The sequence below is a fragment of the Muscardinus avellanarius genome (assembly GCF_963383645.1).
Source record: "Muscardinus avellanarius genome assembly, chromosome: 10".
Taxonomy (NCBI): Eukaryota; Metazoa; Chordata; class Mammalia; order Rodentia; family Gliridae; genus Muscardinus; species Muscardinus avellanarius.
This window is the reverse complement of record NC_137796.1, coordinates 65622746-65643401: the sequence shown is the minus strand read 5'-3', so window position 1 is coordinate 65643401 and position 20656 is coordinate 65622746. Positions and strand designations below refer to the sequence as shown.

The following is a 20656-nucleotide window of genomic DNA, read 5'->3' as shown; positions in this document are numbered from 1 at the left end:
CAAAAGATGACTATAGCCTGTCGTGGTGGCTCACTTTTGTAATCCCCGCGCTTAGAAGGCGGAGACAGGAGGATCACGCAGGTTTGAAGCTAACCTTGCTGGCTTAAGAGACCCTGTTTCAAAAAAAAAAAAAAAAAAGTAGCCCGGAGGTAGAAGGGTCCATCCCCAGTACCACCAAAAAAAAAAAAAAAAAAAAAAAAAGACTATAGCAGCAGAAAAAAAAAAGTTATTGATTGTGGACCCTTGGGAAAGTTTTGAGATGGTTTGAACTGAGCTGTAAATCTAGGTTTGGAGTATAAAGATATTATTTCCACCACCAAATGTTTGTGGAAACCTTGTCAAAAATAACTTGACAATATAGAGAAGAATTTAGCTCTAGGCTTGTATTTAACTCCAATGGTTTATATATCTGCCTTTAGAACAGTACTATACTGTTTCAATTATTGTAGCTTTATATGGTTTGAAATCAGAAAATATATATCTTCTAGCTTTGTTCTTTTTCAAGATCGTTTTGGGTATCTAGAGTCCATATTCCATATTAGGATAGATTTTTTTCTGAAAAATAAATATATAAATATATGATAGTTTCACCTAAAAAAAAACAGAAAAAAAATATCCTCTGGTAAGAAAGAAAGCAAAAAGAAATATTGAAATGTTATCTTTAAAGTCATCAAAAGCTTGGTATCAGACAAATGAAACTGTTATGTGAGATTATCATTTTTAATTTTGGATAAAGTGCTATAATACTAGATGTCAACCACTAAGCCAAGCATGGGAAGGAGGGATGGGGAGAGAATGGGGTGGGGATCGGGTGGGGGCTGACTGGGCGATGTGTGCATGTATGTCTACAAAAGTTTGTATCCCACTATGATGTATGAATACAGTGCACCAATAAAATTAAAAAAAATAAAAATTAAAAAAAAAGATATCTGCAGTGTTTATTATTAAATTAAATAATTATTTTTAAAAAGATCTCTCACTCAGAGAATCTTAAAGGCAACAAAAACAAAGGGCCAAGTGACATTCAGAGGCAAACCAATTAGAATCACTCCAGACTTCCCAAACCAAGTCATGAGAGCCAGAGGGGCTTGGAGTAACATATTCCAAACTCTGAAATAAAACAACTTCCAGCCAAAAATTTCTAACCGAGCAATATTTTCTATCAAATTAGATGGGGAAATAAGAAGCTTCCATGACAAACAGAAACTCAAGGAATTTATGTCTTCAAAACCAGCACTAGAGAAAATACTCAAAGAGATTAACTACATAGAAGAAATAGGTAGCACACACCAGAACCAGAGTGTCGGGGCCCGCTCGGCTAGACCGGGATGGGGCGGTGGCTCAAGATGGAGCCTAGGCATGTTGCCAAGTCACAAGGCTCACGAGGCTGGCGGTGCCCTGAGCCTGTGCAGTGAGCCCTATCAGGCGCCCTACGGATGATCAGTGACTCAGCGCCTCGTGCTACCACCAGCCCACCTATGAGAGGGTTAGAAATGTGCATGCCCTAGCTGTGGGAAGCTTGGAGTTGGTGGAGTGATGAGGGAGGGGTTATGAGACTGATATATATTTGCCTGCTGTGCGCATTGAAGGGGAAGTATTAAAGAGGAAGCATCATCAACAGACTCGGCGTTTGTGTGTTCTTTCCCGGGGCTCTGCAGGACGGAGCCTTAGGGACGCGACACAAACAAGATTTTCCATCCAACAGACAACTAAGATTGGTTATCTGTGGAGATTCGTTATTTATGTTAGTCTTTTACCTATTTCTAAATTGTATTGTTTGCTTTTATTGTTGCTAATTTTTAGGATTTCTAGTTGGAATATTAATATACCTTCAGATATAGCATTTGGAAATATTTTATCCCATTTTATCAGTAACTTTTAACTCTGTTTACATTGTGTTTGGATATACAATTTTTTTTAGGGAGTTTGTATACCCTTCTGTTGCCTGTGCCATTGAAATCATATCCAAGAAATCACTGCCAATTTCAATGTTGTGAGGTTTTATGACCCAGATTTTCTTCTAAAATTTTATAGTCTTAAGATTTATATTTAGGTCTTTTATCTATTTTGAGTTAATATTTGTATATGGTGTTAGGTAAGGTTAGGTAAGGGTCCAATTTTATTCTTTTTCATGTAATTATTATTTTTCAACAATATTTAGTTAAAAGATTACTATATCCTCCACCAAATGTTCGTGGAAACCTTGTCAAAAATAACTTGACAATATATGGAAAAATTTATCTCTAGGCTTTTATTAAACTCCAATGGTTTATATATCTGCTTTTATAACAGTACTACACTGTTTCAATTATTGTAGCTTTATATGGTTTGAAATCAGAAAATATACATCTTCTAGATTTGTTCTTTTTCGAGATCATTTTGGGTATCTAGAGTCCATATTCCATATTAAGATAGATTTTTTCTGAAAAATAAATAAATAAATGTATGATAGTTTCACCTAAAAAGAAAAAAATATTCTCTGGTAAGAAAGAAAGCAAAAAGAAATATTGAAATGTTATCTTTAAGTCATCAAAAGCTTGGTATCAGACAAATTAAACTGTTATGTGAGATTATCATTGTTAATTTTGGATAAATTGCTATAATACTAGATGTCAACCACTAAGCCAAGCATGGGAAGGAGGGATGGAGAGGGAATGGGGTGGGGATCGGGTAGGGGCTAACTGGGTGATGTGTGCATGTATGTCTACAAAAGTTTTTTTTTCCCACTATGATGTATGAATACAGTGCACCAATAAAAAATAAATAAATAAAGATCTTTCACAACATGGATACTAGTTATAATTAAAGAACTCTGGCAGCATATGCCCTTAGTAGCCTTCATGCAAGAAATATTATCACACAGAAGAAGAAGAGGAAGAGGAAGAGGAGGAGGAGGAGGAGGAGGAAGGTGAAGAAGAAGGAGGAGGAAGAGGAGGAGAAGAAAAAGGAGAAGGAGAAGTAGGAGGAGGAGGAGGAGAAGGAGAAGAAGAAGATGAAGAAAAAGAAGAAGAAGAAGAAGAAGAAGAAGAAGAAGAAGAAGAAGAAGAAGAAGAAGAAGAAGAAGAAGAAAGAGAAGGAGAAGGAGAAGGAGAAGGAGAAGGAGGAGAAGGAGAAGAAGAAGAAGAAGAAGAAGAAGAAGAAGAAGAAGAAGAAGAAGAAGAAGAAGAAGAAGATGATGATGATGATGATGGAGAAGAAAGAGGTTTATCTGATCACTGGTTGCTGGTGACTAGTCAGAATTCTTGCCTAAGTTTCCACCATGGCAATGGCTCTTCACTGTTCAGTCTAAACTGCCAAATATTTACAGGACTTCCAAAAGAATTGTATGAAAATTTGCAGACTCATTTTCACATCCACCAAGAAATCATTGGATAAATTAGACAGTTAAAAGATGCTGTCATTTGGACTGGAGAACAATTACAGTACTTATGATGGCCACAGCATTTTGTAATGTTATTATAATATTACTAAATATTGTAACAAAACTGCCCTATAAGGATAATGATGCAGCTGGTCTCATGTAAAAAAATAATTTACTAGGACTAGATTCTTTCCATTGTGTTTCATTAGGTGGACTAAAGCTACAGTCTCAAGTTCTAGGCATAGGCTAATGCTAAACTCCAACCTTTATAGTCACTAAGGTCTGAAAAAGCCTGGCTGATGGTATTTCTAGTCTTAACAATTAAATATTACTCTGCTCAGGTATGGAAGCTTCTTGTTTTGGTTATCTTGGTTATAATATTACTTTTTATTATTGGTTGTAATATTACTTTTGTAGAACTTGGTGTGTTCTACGAAATCAGATAAAATCAACTGGGATTTTACAAACTAAAAGTTCCAAAACTTATATTAACAAGCCTTTTCTTTAAACTAAGGTGGATATTTTGGGAGCCATCTTAAAACTTCACACTGAGATTAACATCTTGGACCAGCTCAAGCAGAGTTCATAGTAGTGACTGGGTGGGATTTGTCTGAAAGCAAATTCCAAGGACCTGATGGAGTCCATGAGTGTGATCTCTGATGTCTTCTCTATCCAGTAATGTTTAACTCTTCTTTCCTGTAAGCTTGTCACATCACTGTCTTTCTTACCTTAACCAATGACAATTTGCTGGCTTCTGTGCTTAATCATCTTTTATAAGGCCTTGTTTAAACTTTCTATAAAAGAAAAGCAATGACTGCAGGAGGACAGGGGATTGAGCTGCCTCCTCTCCAAACAGCTCCAAATATTATATATCAAATGCTAAATATAATAACAATAATCTTTAAATTATCATATGTGAGTTAATTTGTGCAAGAGACCTGTTTGAGAGACTTCTAATCAAAATCTGCTTTCTGTGGCAAGATGGGAACAAGTAGCAGCTGCTACACTGAGCTACACCACAACATTTTAAAAAATTTGAGACAAGGTCTTCGTAGATTGCCCAGGCTGACTTCCAGCTTGTATTTCTCCAGCCACAGCCTCATGGCTACTAGATACACAGGCATGCATCTCTACAAACAGCTTCCACTTCTAATATATTTATTTTATTTTATTTTATTTTTTATTGGTGCACTGTATTCATACATCATAGTGGGATACAAACTTTTGTAGACATACATGCACACATCGCCCAGTCAGCCCCCACCCGATCCCTACCCCATCTTCTCCCCATCCCTCCCTCCCATGCTTGGCTTAGTGGTTGACATCTAATATTATAGCAATTTATCCAAAATTAAAAATGATAATCTCACATAACAGTTTCATTTGTCTGATACCAAGCTTTGATGACTTAAAGATAACATTTCAATATTTCTTTTTACTTTCTTTCTTACCAGAGAATATTTTTTTTCTATTTTTTAGGTGAAACTATCATATATTTATATATTTATTTTTCAGAAAAAAATCTATCCTAATATGGAATATGGACTCTAGATACCCAAAACGATCTTGAAAAAGAACAAAGCGAGAAGATATATATTTTCTGATTTCAAACCATATAAAGCTACAATAATTGAAACAGTGTAGTATTATTCTAAAGGCAGATATATAAACCACTGGAGTTAAATACAAGCCTAGAGCTAAATTCTTCCCTATATTGTCAAGTTATTTTTGACAAGGTTTCCATGAACATTTGGTGCAGGAAATAATTATCTTTTAACTAAATATTGTTGAAAAATAATAATTACATGGAAAAGAATAAAATTGGACCCTTACCTAACACCATATACAAATATTAACTCAAAATAGATAAAAGACCTAAATATAAATCTTAAGACTATAAAATTTTAGAAGAAAATCTGGGTCATAAAACCTCACAACATTGAAAATGGCAGTGATTTCTTGGATATGATTTCTATGGCACAGGCAACAGAAGAGTATACAAACTCCCTAAAAAATAAAAAATTATTGTATATCCAAAGACAATGTAAACAGAGTTAAAAGTTACTAATAGAATGGGATAAAATATTTCCAAATGCTATATCTGAAGGTATATTAATATTCCAACTAGAAATCCTAAAAATTAACAACAATAAAGGCAAACAATACCATTTAGAGATAGGTAAAAGACTAACATAAATAATGAATCTCCACAGATAACCAATCTTAGTTGTCTGTTGGATGGAAAATCTTGTTTCTCTGGTTCTGGTGTGTGTTACCTATTTCTTCTTTGTAGTTAATCTCTTTGAGTATTTTCTCTAGTGTTCGTTTTGAAGACATAAATTCCTTCATTTTCTGTTTGTCATGGAAGCTTCTTATTTCTCCATCTAATTTGATAGAAAGTTTTGCTGGGTAGGAAATTTTTGGCTGGAAGTTGTTTTCTTTCAGAGTTTGGAATATGTTACTCCAAGCCCTTCTGGCTCTCATGACTTGGTTTGGGAAGTCTGGAGTGATTCTAATTGGTTTGCCTCTGAATGTCACTTGGCCCTTTGCTTTTGTTGCCTTTAAGATTCTCTGCTTGGCTTCCACATTGGTCATTTTGACAATTATGTGGCGTGGGGATCCTCTTCTCCGATCCTGTCTAAAGGGAGTTCTATAAGTTTCCTGGATCTGTGTATCAACCTCTTGCTCTATGTTTGGAAAATTTTCTGTTATTACCTCCTTGAAGAGATTGTTGATCCCTTTGGTTTCACTCTCTTTTCCCTCCTCTATTCCAATTATTCTTAGGTTAGCTCTCTTAAAATGGGCCCATATTTCTTCAATATCAGATTCCTGCTGTCAGATATTTTTTCCTATTTAGAAACTATGCGTTCATTTTTGGAATTATCATCTTCTAAGAGCGAGATTCTGTTCTCCATGTGGTCTAATTGGTTGTTTGTGCTTTGAATTGAGGCCTTTACTTCATTAATTGCATCCTTTATCTCGTTTTGGCTCTCTCTGAGTTCTTTTTGAAGCACCTCTATTATTTCTACAGTTATTTTCCTGATTTGATCTTCTAGAAATCTCTGATTTTCTGTTTTATTGGGTTCTGATGTTGTGGGGTTGTGGGCATTCATTGCTCCAGTGTTATTCCTCTTTCCCATGATTTCGGAAGTTTGTGCCTTCTCTGGGTTCTTCCCTTGGGTCACTATGACTTCACTTAAGGTATTCTGGATCTCGAGTCAGTAGTATCTCAGACCCCACTACTCCTTTACTGGGTTGTATCACAGAGTCTCCGACCCAGAGAGTCGATAGAGGCTGCTTTAGACTGTGGGGGGTGCCAGGTTGCATGTTCTCCTATGGTGTGATATCTCTGCCACTGCCCCTCCCCCACTGGGTCAAGTCCCAGGGAGTACAGTACTGGGATTTCTCCTCTTTGGCCCACAATTTGACTCACTGTTCTTGAGTACACAGATGTAGCTGTACTGGATTTGGTGAATTCTCTGCTGCTGCCGCCGTTGGCAATATGGTGCCGCTGCTATGCCCTCTGCCTTGAGGCTGGCGTATTTCTTCCTGGTTTTGATTTCCACTCTGAATCCCTGCAGCGTGTGCTAAGCTCAGCCACTGGGAGCTTTAGATGCTCCCTGTGCCGAGAAATCCCGCCTGGCTGTTCCGCAGCGGCTCACCTCGGCTTGCTGTAGCTGTCCGGTGAAGTCGCCGTTGCCGCCCGCAGTATAGTGTTGCTGCTGCGTCCTCGGGCGTGAGGCCGGTGTATCTCCTTTGTGGCTCTGAGCTATGTTCTCAGTCCGCTTTCTCTCTGGAGCCTGGTGATTTTTTTGTTTCTCTGGTGATGGTGTTTTCTGGCTATGGAAGGCGCGGATTTTGTGGTAATGGAGATTGGTTGTTAGCGGGGCTCTTAAGCCCCGCTTTTCTCGGTCGCCATCTTCCCGGAAGTCTCCACTTCTAATATTTTGAGGAACCATCATCAATTGGCGTATTGACGGATGCCATGTCCATTTGGGGGCAGTTCTATAAGCAAGACCAGGCCATGGTTATTGGGGGTTTATTCCTACATAATCACAAGTCTTCATCATAGATGAACCCCTATGTGCTGCTGCTGCTGCTGCTGCTGGGGTAAAGACAGAATGAAATCGCAGAAATTGGCATTCCAGAGGCCACACTTGGGCTCTGCACCTCCCTGTCTAGCAGGAGAAGCAGGACTGTGAAATGCGGGTATCACTAAAAATAAACACCAAGGGGCTGAGTGTGGAGAATCCAGAAGAAAACAGGAAAGCGAGGTTCCTCAGCCAGTGTGCTGGGCTCCGGACCTGGGTTATCCAAAGGGACAAAATACTAGACAGACTGTGGAAGGAGAGGAACAAGCTCATGAGGACCAGGATGGTGCAGGTGGCTCTGACCTCGCAAGCCACTCTGCGGGAGCGGCTGGTACTGCGCATGCGCCGCACGTGCCTCCAGTGGCGGAACAGCATCAGGACCATGAAGATGCTGCACCAGGCCATGAGGCCCAGGCATAGGCTGTCGGAGAAGGCGTAAGTGATCGCTACTGCAGAAAAGTGCAGTCTGCCTACCACAGGGGAGGAGCAATACAGGTACATGTTTTCTGCGTTCATATTTTTACTATTTATTGGGCCAGTTACAAACATTGGAATATGAATATTTAACACAAGATGGAGAACCCAGCAGAAGGAACAGCAGAGAACGATGCACGTTTGGGATTGCATCCTGAGCTCTGCCCCCACAGAGATGCCCGAACTCAGTTTCAGGGCCTGGAAGACACTGAGGAAGCAGGTGGTGCTCAGCGAAGCTCCTCTGGCCACTCTGTGTAAATAGAAGAGCAGTTTACAGCCCGTGGTGTCCAGGAAAGACTTGACCCCCAACGCCGCCAGCGTCTGCGGGATCCCCTTAGACAGAAGCACCAAGGCGTTAGCCAAGAACAGCTGGCTGACAATCAAGTCTGTGGGTCTCAAGATCTGTGCAATGAGAAAAGTGCAGTTGTACAGGCAAAGGAGGCCAGAATTTGCGAGGACTCCCATGGCAGTCTGGATGAGGAATGTGATCCCCCAACCTAAGTCAACAGAAACCACTGCATCCATGCAGAAGAGATGTGGGCTTTGATTTGTGTTTCTGAATCAGAAGAAACTAGAATCTGAGAAAAGAGAATTGGGTTATTCTTAATGCGTCCAGTAAATGCATCTTGTCAAACACTCATTATTCCAAATCAAATGGAACACCAAAAACAAGTGATGTATTTATTTAGTTGTACTGGGAATTGGACCCAGGGATATTCTTCCTCTGAGGTACAGACCCATCCATGTTTGTTTTTTGTATTGAAAACGGGGCTCCCTACTTTGCTGGGGGTCTTTCTCAGTTCCTGAGGCTACCCTCCAACCCACAGTCCTCCAGTCTCAGCCTCCCAAGTAGTGGGATCACAGGTATGCTCCACCAGGTAACTGTTGAGATTGCATTTGTCAGTAGAATTATGTGGTGTTTGTCTTTCTGTCCTTGACTTATTTCACCTAACATTGTTTTCTGTGGGTCCATCTTTATCATCTCTAATGACAGGATTTCCTCCATCTTTATGGCTGAATAGCATTCCACTTGCATAAATTGCACATTTGCTTTATCCATTCAACCACAGGAGGGTGGGAGATGGGAGGGATTGGCTAACAGGTACACAGAAATGGCCAGGTAGAAGAAATACGTTTTGGGGTTCCAGTTAACAACATTGTATCCTATCATTCTAAGTAGCTAGAGGAAGCTTTGAATGTTCTCAGCACATTAAAATGACAAGAGCATTCAATGAAAAATATCTCAAGTATCCTGAGCTGAATATTTCAAAATATATAATTGTATAGAAATGTATACCTTATCTCATGAAAACATGTAGTTGTTAGCTGAACACAGAGGTTCACACCTGTAGCTGCAGTACTTGGGTGGCTGAGAAAGGAGCACTGTAGGTTCAGAGGCAGCCTCAGCAATTTATTGAGATTCTCAGCAACTTATTGAGATCCTGTTTCAAAGTAAATAATAAAATGGCTAGTAGTGTAGCTCAAAGATAGAAGTGCCATGTGTTCAATCCCTAGTACACAAGAAAAAAGGTGAGAAGCAGGTGTGGTGGCACATTCTTGTAATCCCAGTGTCGAAAGACTGAGACAGGAGGATCATGGTCAAGGACAGCCTCAGCTACTACTTAGTGAGGCCCATGGGAACTCAGTGGGACCCTGTTTCAAAATAAGGAATACAAAAAATAGGGCTAGGAGTGTAGCTTGAGGTAGAATGCCCCTAGTACAGAAAAAACAAAAAACATAAAACAAAAAACAAACAAAAAAATGAAGATGAGAAAAAATATTTTTTAGAACTAGGGATTCATTCAGGGGCATTCTACCACTGAGCTATACCCCTGCCCGACTTTTTTTTTTTTCTTTTTTTTTTTTTTTTTTTTGGTACTGGGAGTGAAACCCAGGAGCTTTATTATCTCTGGTCTATACTTCCAGAAGTATTTTATATTTTATTTCGAAACAGGGTCTCACTAAGTTGTGTAGAGCCTCACTAAGTAGCTGAGGCTGGCTTTGAAGCTGTGTGATCCTCCTATTTCAGTCTCCCAGCACTGAGATTACAAGTGTGCGCCACCATACCTGGCTTATTCTTTATTTTTTTTATTTTTTATTTATTTATTTTTTTGGTGGTACTGGGGGTGGAACCCAGAGGCTTTCTACCTCCGGGCTATACTCCCAGACCTTTTTTATATTTTATTTGGAAACTGGATCTCACTAATTTGCTGAAAGTCTCACTAAGTAGCTGAGGCTGGCTTTGAACCATGCAATCCTCCTGTCTCAGCCTCCCAAGAGCAGGGATTACAAGTGTGCGCCACCACACATGGCTTTATTCTTTATTTTGAAGCCGGATCTCACTAAGTTTTGGAAAACATCACTAAATAGCTGAGGCTGGGTGTGAACTTGCAATCTGTTGTCTCAGTCTCCAAAGTATTGGAATTACAAAAGTGGTCCACCATATCCAGCTTAACCCATTAGTAAATTTCTCCCCCGAGGGCCTCCCAAAGGTACTGAGGCTGGCCTTGAATCTGGGATCCTCCTGTCTCAGCCTTTCATGTAATGGGATTACAGGCCTGTGCCACCTCTCCCAGCTCCAACACTGTGACATATACAACTATTTGCAACACTATAATGAGTGTAGTTCATTCAACCTCAGACAGAGATTTTGAATAAATCCTGGCACATCCTCAGCACAGGATGGAGCACTGGCAGCTCTGTTGTGCTGCAGAGGGTCTTGATGGCTGACACTCCAGGATGTACACTTACGAAGAGAGGAAAGAAAACATAAAGAAAGAGTCAGATGATGTGCAATGACTGGTTCTTCGTTTTACTTTTTTAAGAACCAAAAAGAACTGGCATATTGGGGGCACATGCATTTGGACATGTGTATATATATTTTGTATTTTAGAAATTAAAGCATAAGAGCTGGCATGGTGGCATTTGCTTGCAGTATCAGTACTTGAGAGGCTGAGACAGGAGGGTAACAGGTTTATGGCCAGCCTGAGCCACTTAGTGAGACCCTCTGAAACTTAGTGAGACCCTGTTTGAAAATAAAGAATAAAAAATGGCCTAGGGGTGTAGCTCAGAAGTAGAATGCCCGTGAGTTCAATCCTAGTGACCACAAAAAAACATGCCCCTTAATGTGCATGACAGGAGAGAGAGCCAATCAGAGGACTCAAGATGCAATCAGAATGATCTATTGTGTCTTGCTTATTGTTTTGGCCTAGAAATCTATACCTATTTGCTAAAAAAAATACATGCTGCTAAAACATTGTCAACTATAACTTATAAACCTAAAATCTGGGTGTTGTGGCACATGCCTGTAATCCCAGTACTTGGGAAGCTGAGACATGCAGACTTCAGGTATGAGGCCAGCCTCAGCAACTTAGCAAGACCATGTTTCAATTAAAAAAAAAAAAAGGAACTTCCAGGAGGATGGAGAGAGAGTGAAGCAGCACATACCAGTCCTGCCGACACCCCATCTTCATTGCCTTGCAAACAGCATTCTACAAAGCCAGAAAATACTACCAGTAGAGGAATAACACGACAGGTACAAAGCTGGAGATAAAGAAAGGCTAGAAGACTGATCAGAGAGAAGAAAAGAAACCTGCCCACCTTGCAGTGGCAGACACCACAGCGCACCATTTTGCCTCATTACATCTCACTCCAGAGACAAACAGGAAAACAGCCAAGGGCCTGAAGTGAGCAATTCAAATCATTGTGGGCCATCAGTTTTTCCTGTGTAAACACCAGCTGCAGCTTCCAGCCGTGGCAGTAGAGCTCGCCATGCCTTCCAGGGATCCAGTGCACCAGACAGGAAACCCGCCTGCTTTGTGGCCACTGGAACCAAACCAGTGACATCTTGCCCTGCTGTTGCACCCAACTACAGAGATGAACAGGAGGGCAAGCAGGGACTGGAAGTGAGCAGCTGCAGATCATTAGAATTGTGGGTCATCCATTCCTCTTGCACTAACATCAGCTACAACTTGCAGCAGTGGCATCCAAACTCAACAGGCCCTCCAGAGATCCAGACCTGCACTCAAAAAATAAAAAACACCATAAGTGAAGCCCATTCGTGGGAGAATGCCCAGCACAGCATCCCCAGGGACGTGTGCAGCTGTGATAAACTCCCTGGGTCTTGCATAAATTAGCAAAATGGAATAAAAACCAGAATCCATTTATCTACTGACTGCAAGAAACACACCTTACAAGTAAAGATAGTAACAAAGTTAAGGTAATAGGGCTGGAGCAAGGTAATCCATGCCAACAGAACTTGAAGACAGGCAGGAGTAGCAACTATGATATCAGACAAGGTATATTTCAAGCCCAAGCTTATTAGAAGAGACAAAGCAGGCCATTTTTTTTTACTGGCAAATGAAAAAATCCAACAAGAGGAAGTAATGATAGTCAACATTTATGTCCCAAACATAGGTGCAGTTACCTTCATAAAACAAACTCTTTGTGACATTAAGGCACACACAAATCCCAGTACAATAATACTGGGAGACTTCAACACTCCTCTCACACCATTAGACCACTCTAGACAAAAGGTCAGTAAAGATGCCTCAGACCTAAAGAACACCATCAACCAGTTGAACCTATTAGTTACATATAGAATATTCCACCTAACTACAGCAGAGTTCATATTTTTCTCAGCTGCTCACAAAAGCTTATCCAAAATAGATTACATCCTGGGACACAAAGTGAGCATTAGCAAATTCAAAAACTGTGACATACTTCCCTATGTCTTTGCAGACCATAATGGAATGAAACTAGAAATCAACTATAATAAGACCCAGAGAAACCACTTAAACATGTTGAGACTGAACACCACCTTGCTGAATGAAGAATGGGCCATAGAAGAAGTAAAAGACGAAATCAAGAAATTTCTAGAAACAAACAAAAATAGAGCTACAACATATGAAAACCTCTGGGACACCTTGAAGGCAGTATTAAGAGGAAAATTCAGCAGGGTGTGGTGGCGCATGCTTGTAATCACCATGCTTGGGAGGTGGAGACAGGAGGACCATGCTGATTCGAAGCCAGCCTTGCTGGCTTAAGTGACCCTCTTGCCAAATAAAAATGTAAAATAGGTCGTGAAGTGTAGCCCAGAGGTAGAAGGGTTTCCAGGAATCCAGTACCACCACCAAAAAAAAAAAAAAGAAAAAGAAAAAGAAAAAGAAAAAGAAAAAATAAGAAAAGAAAAGGAAAGGAAAGGAAAGGAAAATTTATAGCACTGAGTGCTTACATAAAAGAACAGAAAATCACCAAATAAATAACCTAATGACACACCTACCACAAAGCCCTTGAAAAACAGGAACAATTTAACCCTAAAGCCAGTAGAAGAGAGGAAATAATAAAATCAGAGCAGAAATCAATGAAGTAGAGAACAAGAAAAATTACAAAAATCAACAAACCCAAAGCTAGTTACCAAAAAAATTTAACAAGTTAGATAAGACATAAAGCCAACCATACCAAAAAAAGAACAAACCAACCCAAATTTTGAAGATAAGCGATGAAAAAGGAGATATTACTATTGATACTGTAGAAATTCAGAGGCTTTTCAGAAACTACTTTGAAAAACTATACTTCAACAAAATGGAAATTATGGAGGAAACTGAAATTTTCTAGATTACTTCAACCTGACTAAAATGAGTCAAGAAGATATAGATTATTTAAAACAACCAATACCAATAAAAGAGATTAATACATCAATAAAGAGCCTACCATCAAAGATAATCCGAGGAGCAGATTATTTTCCAAGTGAATTTTAGAAAACACTTATACAAGAGCGAATCCTGATACTCCTCAATCTATTTTGTGAAATAGAAAAAATCAGCACTCTTGCAAATGCTTTCTATGAAGGCAACATCTCATTAATACCAAAACCAAATAAAGACAGCTCCAGGAATAAAAACTACAGGCCTATATCTTTGATGAACTTGGATGCAAAACTGCTAAACAAAATACTAGCAACACACATTCAAAACCACATCAAGAAAATCATACACCATGACCAGGTTGGGTTCATTCCAGGGATGCAAGGTTGGTTCAACATAAAAAAAAAAACAACAATCCATGTTATTCATCATATAAATAGAACCAATGACAAAAATCACATGATCATTTCAAGAAATGCTGAAAAAGCATTTGGCAAAATCCAAAAACAATTTAAGCTAAAAGCACTGCAGAGAATTGGAATATAAGGAACATATCTCAACATCATAAAGGCAATCTATAATAAGCCCACAGCCCCCAAAGGCACAAGAAACTACAGCCAATATCATATTAAATTGGAAAAACTTTGAGAATTTCCCCTAAAAACAGAAAACAAACAAGGATGTTCATTATCACCACTTCTTTCAATACAGTACTAGAGACTCTAGGCAGAGCATAAGGCAAAAAAAAAAAAAAGGAAATCAACAGAGTACAAATAAAAAAAGAACTCAAACTTTCATTATTTGTAGATGACATGATACTATACTTAGAAGACCAAATAAATTCAACCTAAAGGCTTATAGAACTTATCAACAAATTCAGTAAAGGGTCTGAATACAAAATTAATCTTAAAAAATCAGAAACTTTTCTGTATACCAATCATAAATACACTGAGAAAGATATCCAGAGATCATTTCAACTCAGGATTTCCAACAAAAAACCCAAAATACTCAGGAATAAATTTACCAAGGAGTAAAAGAAGTCTACAAAGAAAATTATAAAATATTGAAAAAAGAAATCAAAGAAGACCTTAGAAGATGGAAAGATATTCCATGTTCATGGATAGGCAGAATAAATATCATCAAAATGGCCATACTTCCAAAAGTGATCGACAGATTCAACACAATACCCATTAAATTACCAAGATCATTCCAGTAAACATAGAAAATTCAGTTATTAAATTTATTTGGAACAGCAAAACCTCAGAATAGACAAAGTAGTCTCAAAAACAAAAACTATGCGGGAATAAGCATAATACCTTACCTTAAACTATACTACAGAGACTTCCGGGAAGATGGCGACGGAGGAAAGCAGCACTTACAAGTCCCGCTAACAATCAAACTCTATTACCACAAAACTAGCGCCTCTCAGAGCCAGAAAACACCACCAGCAAAGAAATAAAACCTGTAAATACAAGGGACAGAGAAAAAGGGCTGGAAAAACAAGACACAAGAAAGAAACCAGCCCAAAGTGCTGCGCCCGCTGCGGCGTGGAGCAGCCAGAGCCGCAGCACAAAGGAGCCGGAGCAGCCAGAGCCGGGGAGCAGAGCAGCCAGACCCGCAGCGCAGAGCAGCCGGACCCGCGGCGCGAGGCAGCCAGACCCGCGGCACGGAGCAGCCAGACCCGCGGCACAAAGGAGCCGGAGCGGCCAGAGCCAGGGAGCGGAGCAGCCAGACCCGCAGCGCAGAGCAGCCGGACCCGTGGCGCGGAGCAGCTGGAGCCACAGTACAAAGTAGCCGGAGCGGCCAGAGCTGGGTCGCGGAGCAGCAGGACCCGTGGCGCGGAGCACCTAGAGCCCCGGCGCGGAGCAGCCGGAGCCGCGGCGTAAAGCGGCTGGAGCATCCAGAGCCGTGGTGAGGAGCAGAGTGACCGGAGCTGCGGCGAGGAGCAGCGTGGCCTACATCTTCACTAGCAGCACCAGGCTCCAGAGAGGAGGGAAATTCAGAACGGAGCTCAAATCCAAAGAGGAGGTACGCCGGCCTTGCGGCATAGGACGCAGCAGCAGTGCCTTACTGCTGGTGGCAGCAGCGAGTTCACCGGACAGCCCTAGACCAATGCACTCAACCAGCCACCAGGCGCCAGAGAGGAGGGGTGGACAGCGAGCTGAGGTGAACCACTGCTGAACAGCCGGGCGGCAGTCAGCAGTTTCTTCAGCACAAGGAGCATCTAAAGCTCCCAAGGGCTGGAATCAGCACACTCCGCAGGGACTCAGCGGAGCTCAAACACCAGAGAAGAACTACACCAATCTCACGGCCGAGGACACGACAGCAGCACCTTACTGCCAGCAGCAGCAGCGAGTTCACCGGATGGCTGAAGACCAATGCACTCAACCAGCCACCAGGATCCAGAGAGAAGGGGTAGACAGCGAGCCGAGGTGAGCAGGTGCTGAACAGCTGGGTGGCAGTCAGCAGTTTTGTCAGCGAAGGGAACATCTAAAGCTCCCAAGGGCTGGGCACAGCACACCTGGTAGGGACTCAGAGCGGAGCTCAAAACCAGAGAAAAAATACGCCGCATCACGGCCGAGGGCGTGGCAGTGGTGCCATATTGCCAGTGACGGCAGCAGTGAATCCACCGAGTTCTCTACAGCTCCATCAGCGCACTCAACAACCGTGAGTCAAATTGCGGCCCCTAGGGGAGAAATCCCAGTACTGCAACCCCAGGGACTTGTGCACATAGTCTCCCTGGGTCGGAGATTTTAGCAGTGCAACCCAGTGAGGGAGTGGCGGTGGCAGAGATATCATACCATAGTCACAACTCCCCGCTGGAGAACGCCCAACTTGGCACCCCCCATGGTCTAAGCAGCCTCGATTGATTCCCTGGGTCTCAGACTTTGTCATACAACACGGTAAAGGAGTAGTGGTGACTGAGATACCACAGACTTGAGATCCAGAGCATCTTAAGTGCGCTCATAGTGACCCAGGAAAGAACCCAGAGAAGGCACAAACTTCCAAAATCATGGGAAAAAGAAATAACAACGGAGCAGTGAATGCCCACAACCCCACAACATCAGAATCTGATAACACAGAAATCCAAAGATCTATAGATGATCAAATCAGGAAAATAACCTTAGAAATAATAGAGGACTTTCGAAAAGAATTCAGAGAGAGTCAAAAAGAGATAAAGGATGCAATCAATGAAGTAAAGGCCTCAATTCAAACTATAAACAACAGATTAGACCACATGGAGAATAGAATCTCACTTCTTGAAGATGATCATTCCAAAATTGAATGCATAGATTCTAATTTAGAAAAAAAAAAACACGACAGCAGGAATCTGACATTGAAGAAATATGGGCCCATTTCAAGAGAGCTAACCTAAGAATAATTGGAATAGAGAAGGGAAAAGAAGGTGAAACCAAAGGAATCAACAATTTCTTCAAGGAAGTAATAGCAGAAAATTTTCCAAACATAGAGCAAGAGGTCGATACACAGGTCCAGGAAACTTATAGAACTCCCTTTAGACAGGATCAGAGAAGAGGATCCCCACACCACATAATTGTCAAAATGACTAATGTGGAAGCCAAGGAGAGAATCTTAAAGGCAACAAAAACAAAAGGCCAAGTGACATTCAGAGGAAAACCAATTAGAATCACTCCAGACTTCCCAAAACAAGTCATGAAAGCCAGAAGGGCATGGAGTAACATATTCCAAACTCTGAAAGAAAACAACTTCCAGCCAAAAAATTCCTACCCAGCAAAACTATCCATCAAATTAGATGGAGAAATAAGAAGCTTCCATGACAAATAGAAACTGAAGGAATTTATGTCTTCAAAACCAGCACTAGAGAAAATATTAAGGAGATTAACTGCAAAGAGGAAATGGGTAATACATGCCAGAACCAAAGAAACAAGAATTCCTATCCAGCAGACAACTAAGCAAAGAAGAATAAACAGTATCTCAAACATAAATAAGATCTTAATATGTTGGGAATTAAAAATTATCTCTCTATAATCACACTGAATGTAAAAGGCCTCAACTCCCCAATAAAAAGGCATAAAGTGACAAAATGGATTAAAAGCCAGAATCCATCCATCTGCTGCTTACAAGAAACACAACTTATAAGTAAAGATAGGAACAAACTTAAGATAAAGGGCTAGAGCAAGGTAATCCATGCTAATGGTACTCGAAGACAAGCAGGAGTAGCAACTATGATATCAGACAAGTTAGACTTTAAACCCAAACTTATTAGAAGAGACAAAGAAGGTCACATTTTACTGGTAAAAGGAATAGTCCAGCAAGAGGAAATAACAATAATCAACATCTATGCCCCAAACATAGGGGCAGCTACTTTCATAAATCAAACACTTTGTGACATGAAGTCACACATAAATTCCAACACAATAATATTGGGAGACTTCAACACATCTCTCACAATACTAGACCAATCTTCCAGACAAAGGGTCAGTAAAGATGTCTCGGAACTAAAGAACACCATTAACCAAATGGACCTGTAGGACACATATAGAATATTTCACCCAAATACAGCGGAGTTTACATTTTTCTCAGCTGCTCATGGAACCTTCTCCAAAATAGACCACATCCTGGGTCACAAAATGAGCACTAGCAAATTTAAAAAATGTTACATACTTCCCTGTGTCATTTCAGACCATTATGGAATGAAACTAGAAATCAACTATAAGAAGACCCAGAGAAACAACATAAACATGTGGAGACTGAACACCACACTTCTGAATGAAGAATGGGTCATAGAAGATGTAAGAGGTGAAATCAAGACATTTCTAGAAACAAATGAAAATAAACAACATATCAAAACCTCATGGACACTTTGAAGACAGTATTAAGAGGAAAATTTATAGCACTGAGTGCTCACATAAGGAAAACAGAAAATCTTCAAATAAATAGCCTTATGACACACCTCAAAGCCCTTGAAAAGCAGGAACAATTGAACCCCAAAGCCAGAAGAAGACAGGAAATTATTAAAATTAGAGCAGAAATTTACTAAATAGAGAATAAAAAAATAAAGAAAATCAACAAAACCAAAAGCTGGTTTCTTGAAAAATTAACAAGATTGATAAACCACTAGCCAACCTAACTAAAAAAAGAGAGAATCAACCCAAATTATGAAGATAAGGGATGAAAAAGGAGACATTACTACTGACAGCGTAGAAATCCAGAGGATTATCAGAAACTACTTTGAAAAACTATACTCCAACAAAATGGAAAATCTGGAGGAAATCGACAACTTCCTAGATAAATACAACGTTCCTAAACTGAATCAAGAAGATATAGAACACTTAAACCAACCAATAACAATCAAAGAGATTGAAACAGAAATAAAGAGCTTACCATCAAAGAAAAGCCCAGGACCAGATGGTTTCCCAAGTGAATTCTATAAAACCTTTATAGAAGAGCTAATCCCAATACTACTCAAACTATTTCACAAAATAGAAAAAACTGGGACTCTCCCAAATACATTCTATGAAGCCAACATCACACTAATACCCAAACCGAATAAAGACAGTTCAAGGAAGGAAAACTACAGGCCTATATCTCTGATGAACTTGGATGCAAAACTATTAAACAAAATACTAGCAACATGCATTCAAAACCACATCAAAAAAATCATTCACCATGACCAGGTAGGGTTCATCCCAGGTATGCAAGGCTGGTCCAATATACGAAAATCAATCCATGTAATTCATCATATAAACAGAATCAAAGACAAAAACCACATGAACATCTCAATAGACGCTGAAAAAGCATTTGATAAAATTCAACATCCATTTATGATAAAATCACTGCAGAGAATTGGAATAGAAGGAACATATCTCAACATTATTAAGGCAATCTACAATAAGCCCACTGCCAACATCATATTAAATGGGGAAACACTTCAAGTATTCCCCCTAAAAACTGGAACGAGACAAGGATGTCCACTATCACCACTTCTCTTTAATATAGTACTAGAGACTCTAGCCAGAGAAATAAGGCAAGAAAAGGAAATCAAAGGAGTACAAATAGGAAAAGAAGAACTCAACCTTTCACTATTTGCAGATGACATGATACTATATTTAGAAAACCCAACAAACTCAACCAAAAGACTTATAGAACTGATCAACAAATTCAGCAAAGTATCTGGATACAAAATCAATCTTAAAAAATCAGAAGCTTTCCTGTACACCAACCATAAATCCACTGAAAAAGAAATTCAGAAAACACTCCCACTCAGGATCTCCCACAAGAAAATAAAATACTTAGGAATGAACTTGACGAAGAAGGTAAAATATCTCTACAAAGAAAATTATAAAACACTGAAAAAAGAAATCGAAGAAGATCTTAGAAGGTGGAAAGAACTTCCATGTTCATGGATTAGCAGAATAAATATCATTAAAATGGCCATCCTCCCAAAAGTGATCTACAGATTTAATGCAATGCCCATTAAACTACCAAGATCATTCCTCACAGACATAGAAAAATCAGTCCTTAAATTTATCTGGAATAACAAAAAGCCCAGAATAGCCAATGTAGTTCTCAGCAACAAAAACCATGCAGGAGGAATCACAATACCTGACTTTAAACTATACTACAAAGCCATTGTAATAAAAAACAGCATGGTACTGGCAAAAGAACAGATATATAGACCAATGGAGCAGAATAGAAGACCCGGAAACAAGTCCACACACTTTCAGCCAATTGATTTTTGACAAAGGGGCCAAAAATATACACTGGAAAAAAGATAGCCTCTTCGACAAATGGTGTTGGCAAAACTGGTTAACCATATGCAGAAAATTGGATATTAATCCCACTTTTTCACCCTGTACAAAAGTCAACTCACGATGGATCAAAGACTTGGAAATTAAACCAGAGACCTTGAAGCTCCTTGAAGAGGGCATAGGTCCAACACTACAACACATAGGCTCAGACAAACATTTCCTCAACAAGACCCCAAAGGCACAACAAATTAAAAGGAAAATCAATACATGGGATTGCATGAAACTGAAGAGCTTCTGTTCAGCAAAGGAAACTATCAAGAGAGAGCCAACAGAATGGGAGAAGATTTTTGCCAC

The 20656-nt window shown here is 40.0% G+C and overlaps 2 protein-coding genes across 2 annotated transcripts in view; both read right to left on the bottom strand.

Moving 5' to 3' along the window:
- The window catches only part of LOC308268624 (leukocyte immunoglobulin-like receptor subfamily A member 5), a gene marked incomplete at both ends in the record, with an annotated part of 464412 nt that overhangs the window by 129308 nt on the left and 314448 nt on the right, over positions 1-20656 (bottom strand). The gene's annotated exons all lie outside the window — the stretch shown is intronic.
- Positions 7540-8391, bottom strand: LOC308267889 (vomeronasal type-1 receptor 1-like; the record flags this gene model as incomplete). The annotated part of the gene is made up of 1 exon (XM_080702842.1): positions 7540-8391. One exon carries the CDS (start codon positions 8389-8391, stop codon positions 7540-7542), a length of 852 nt encoding a protein of 283 aa, XP_080558968.1.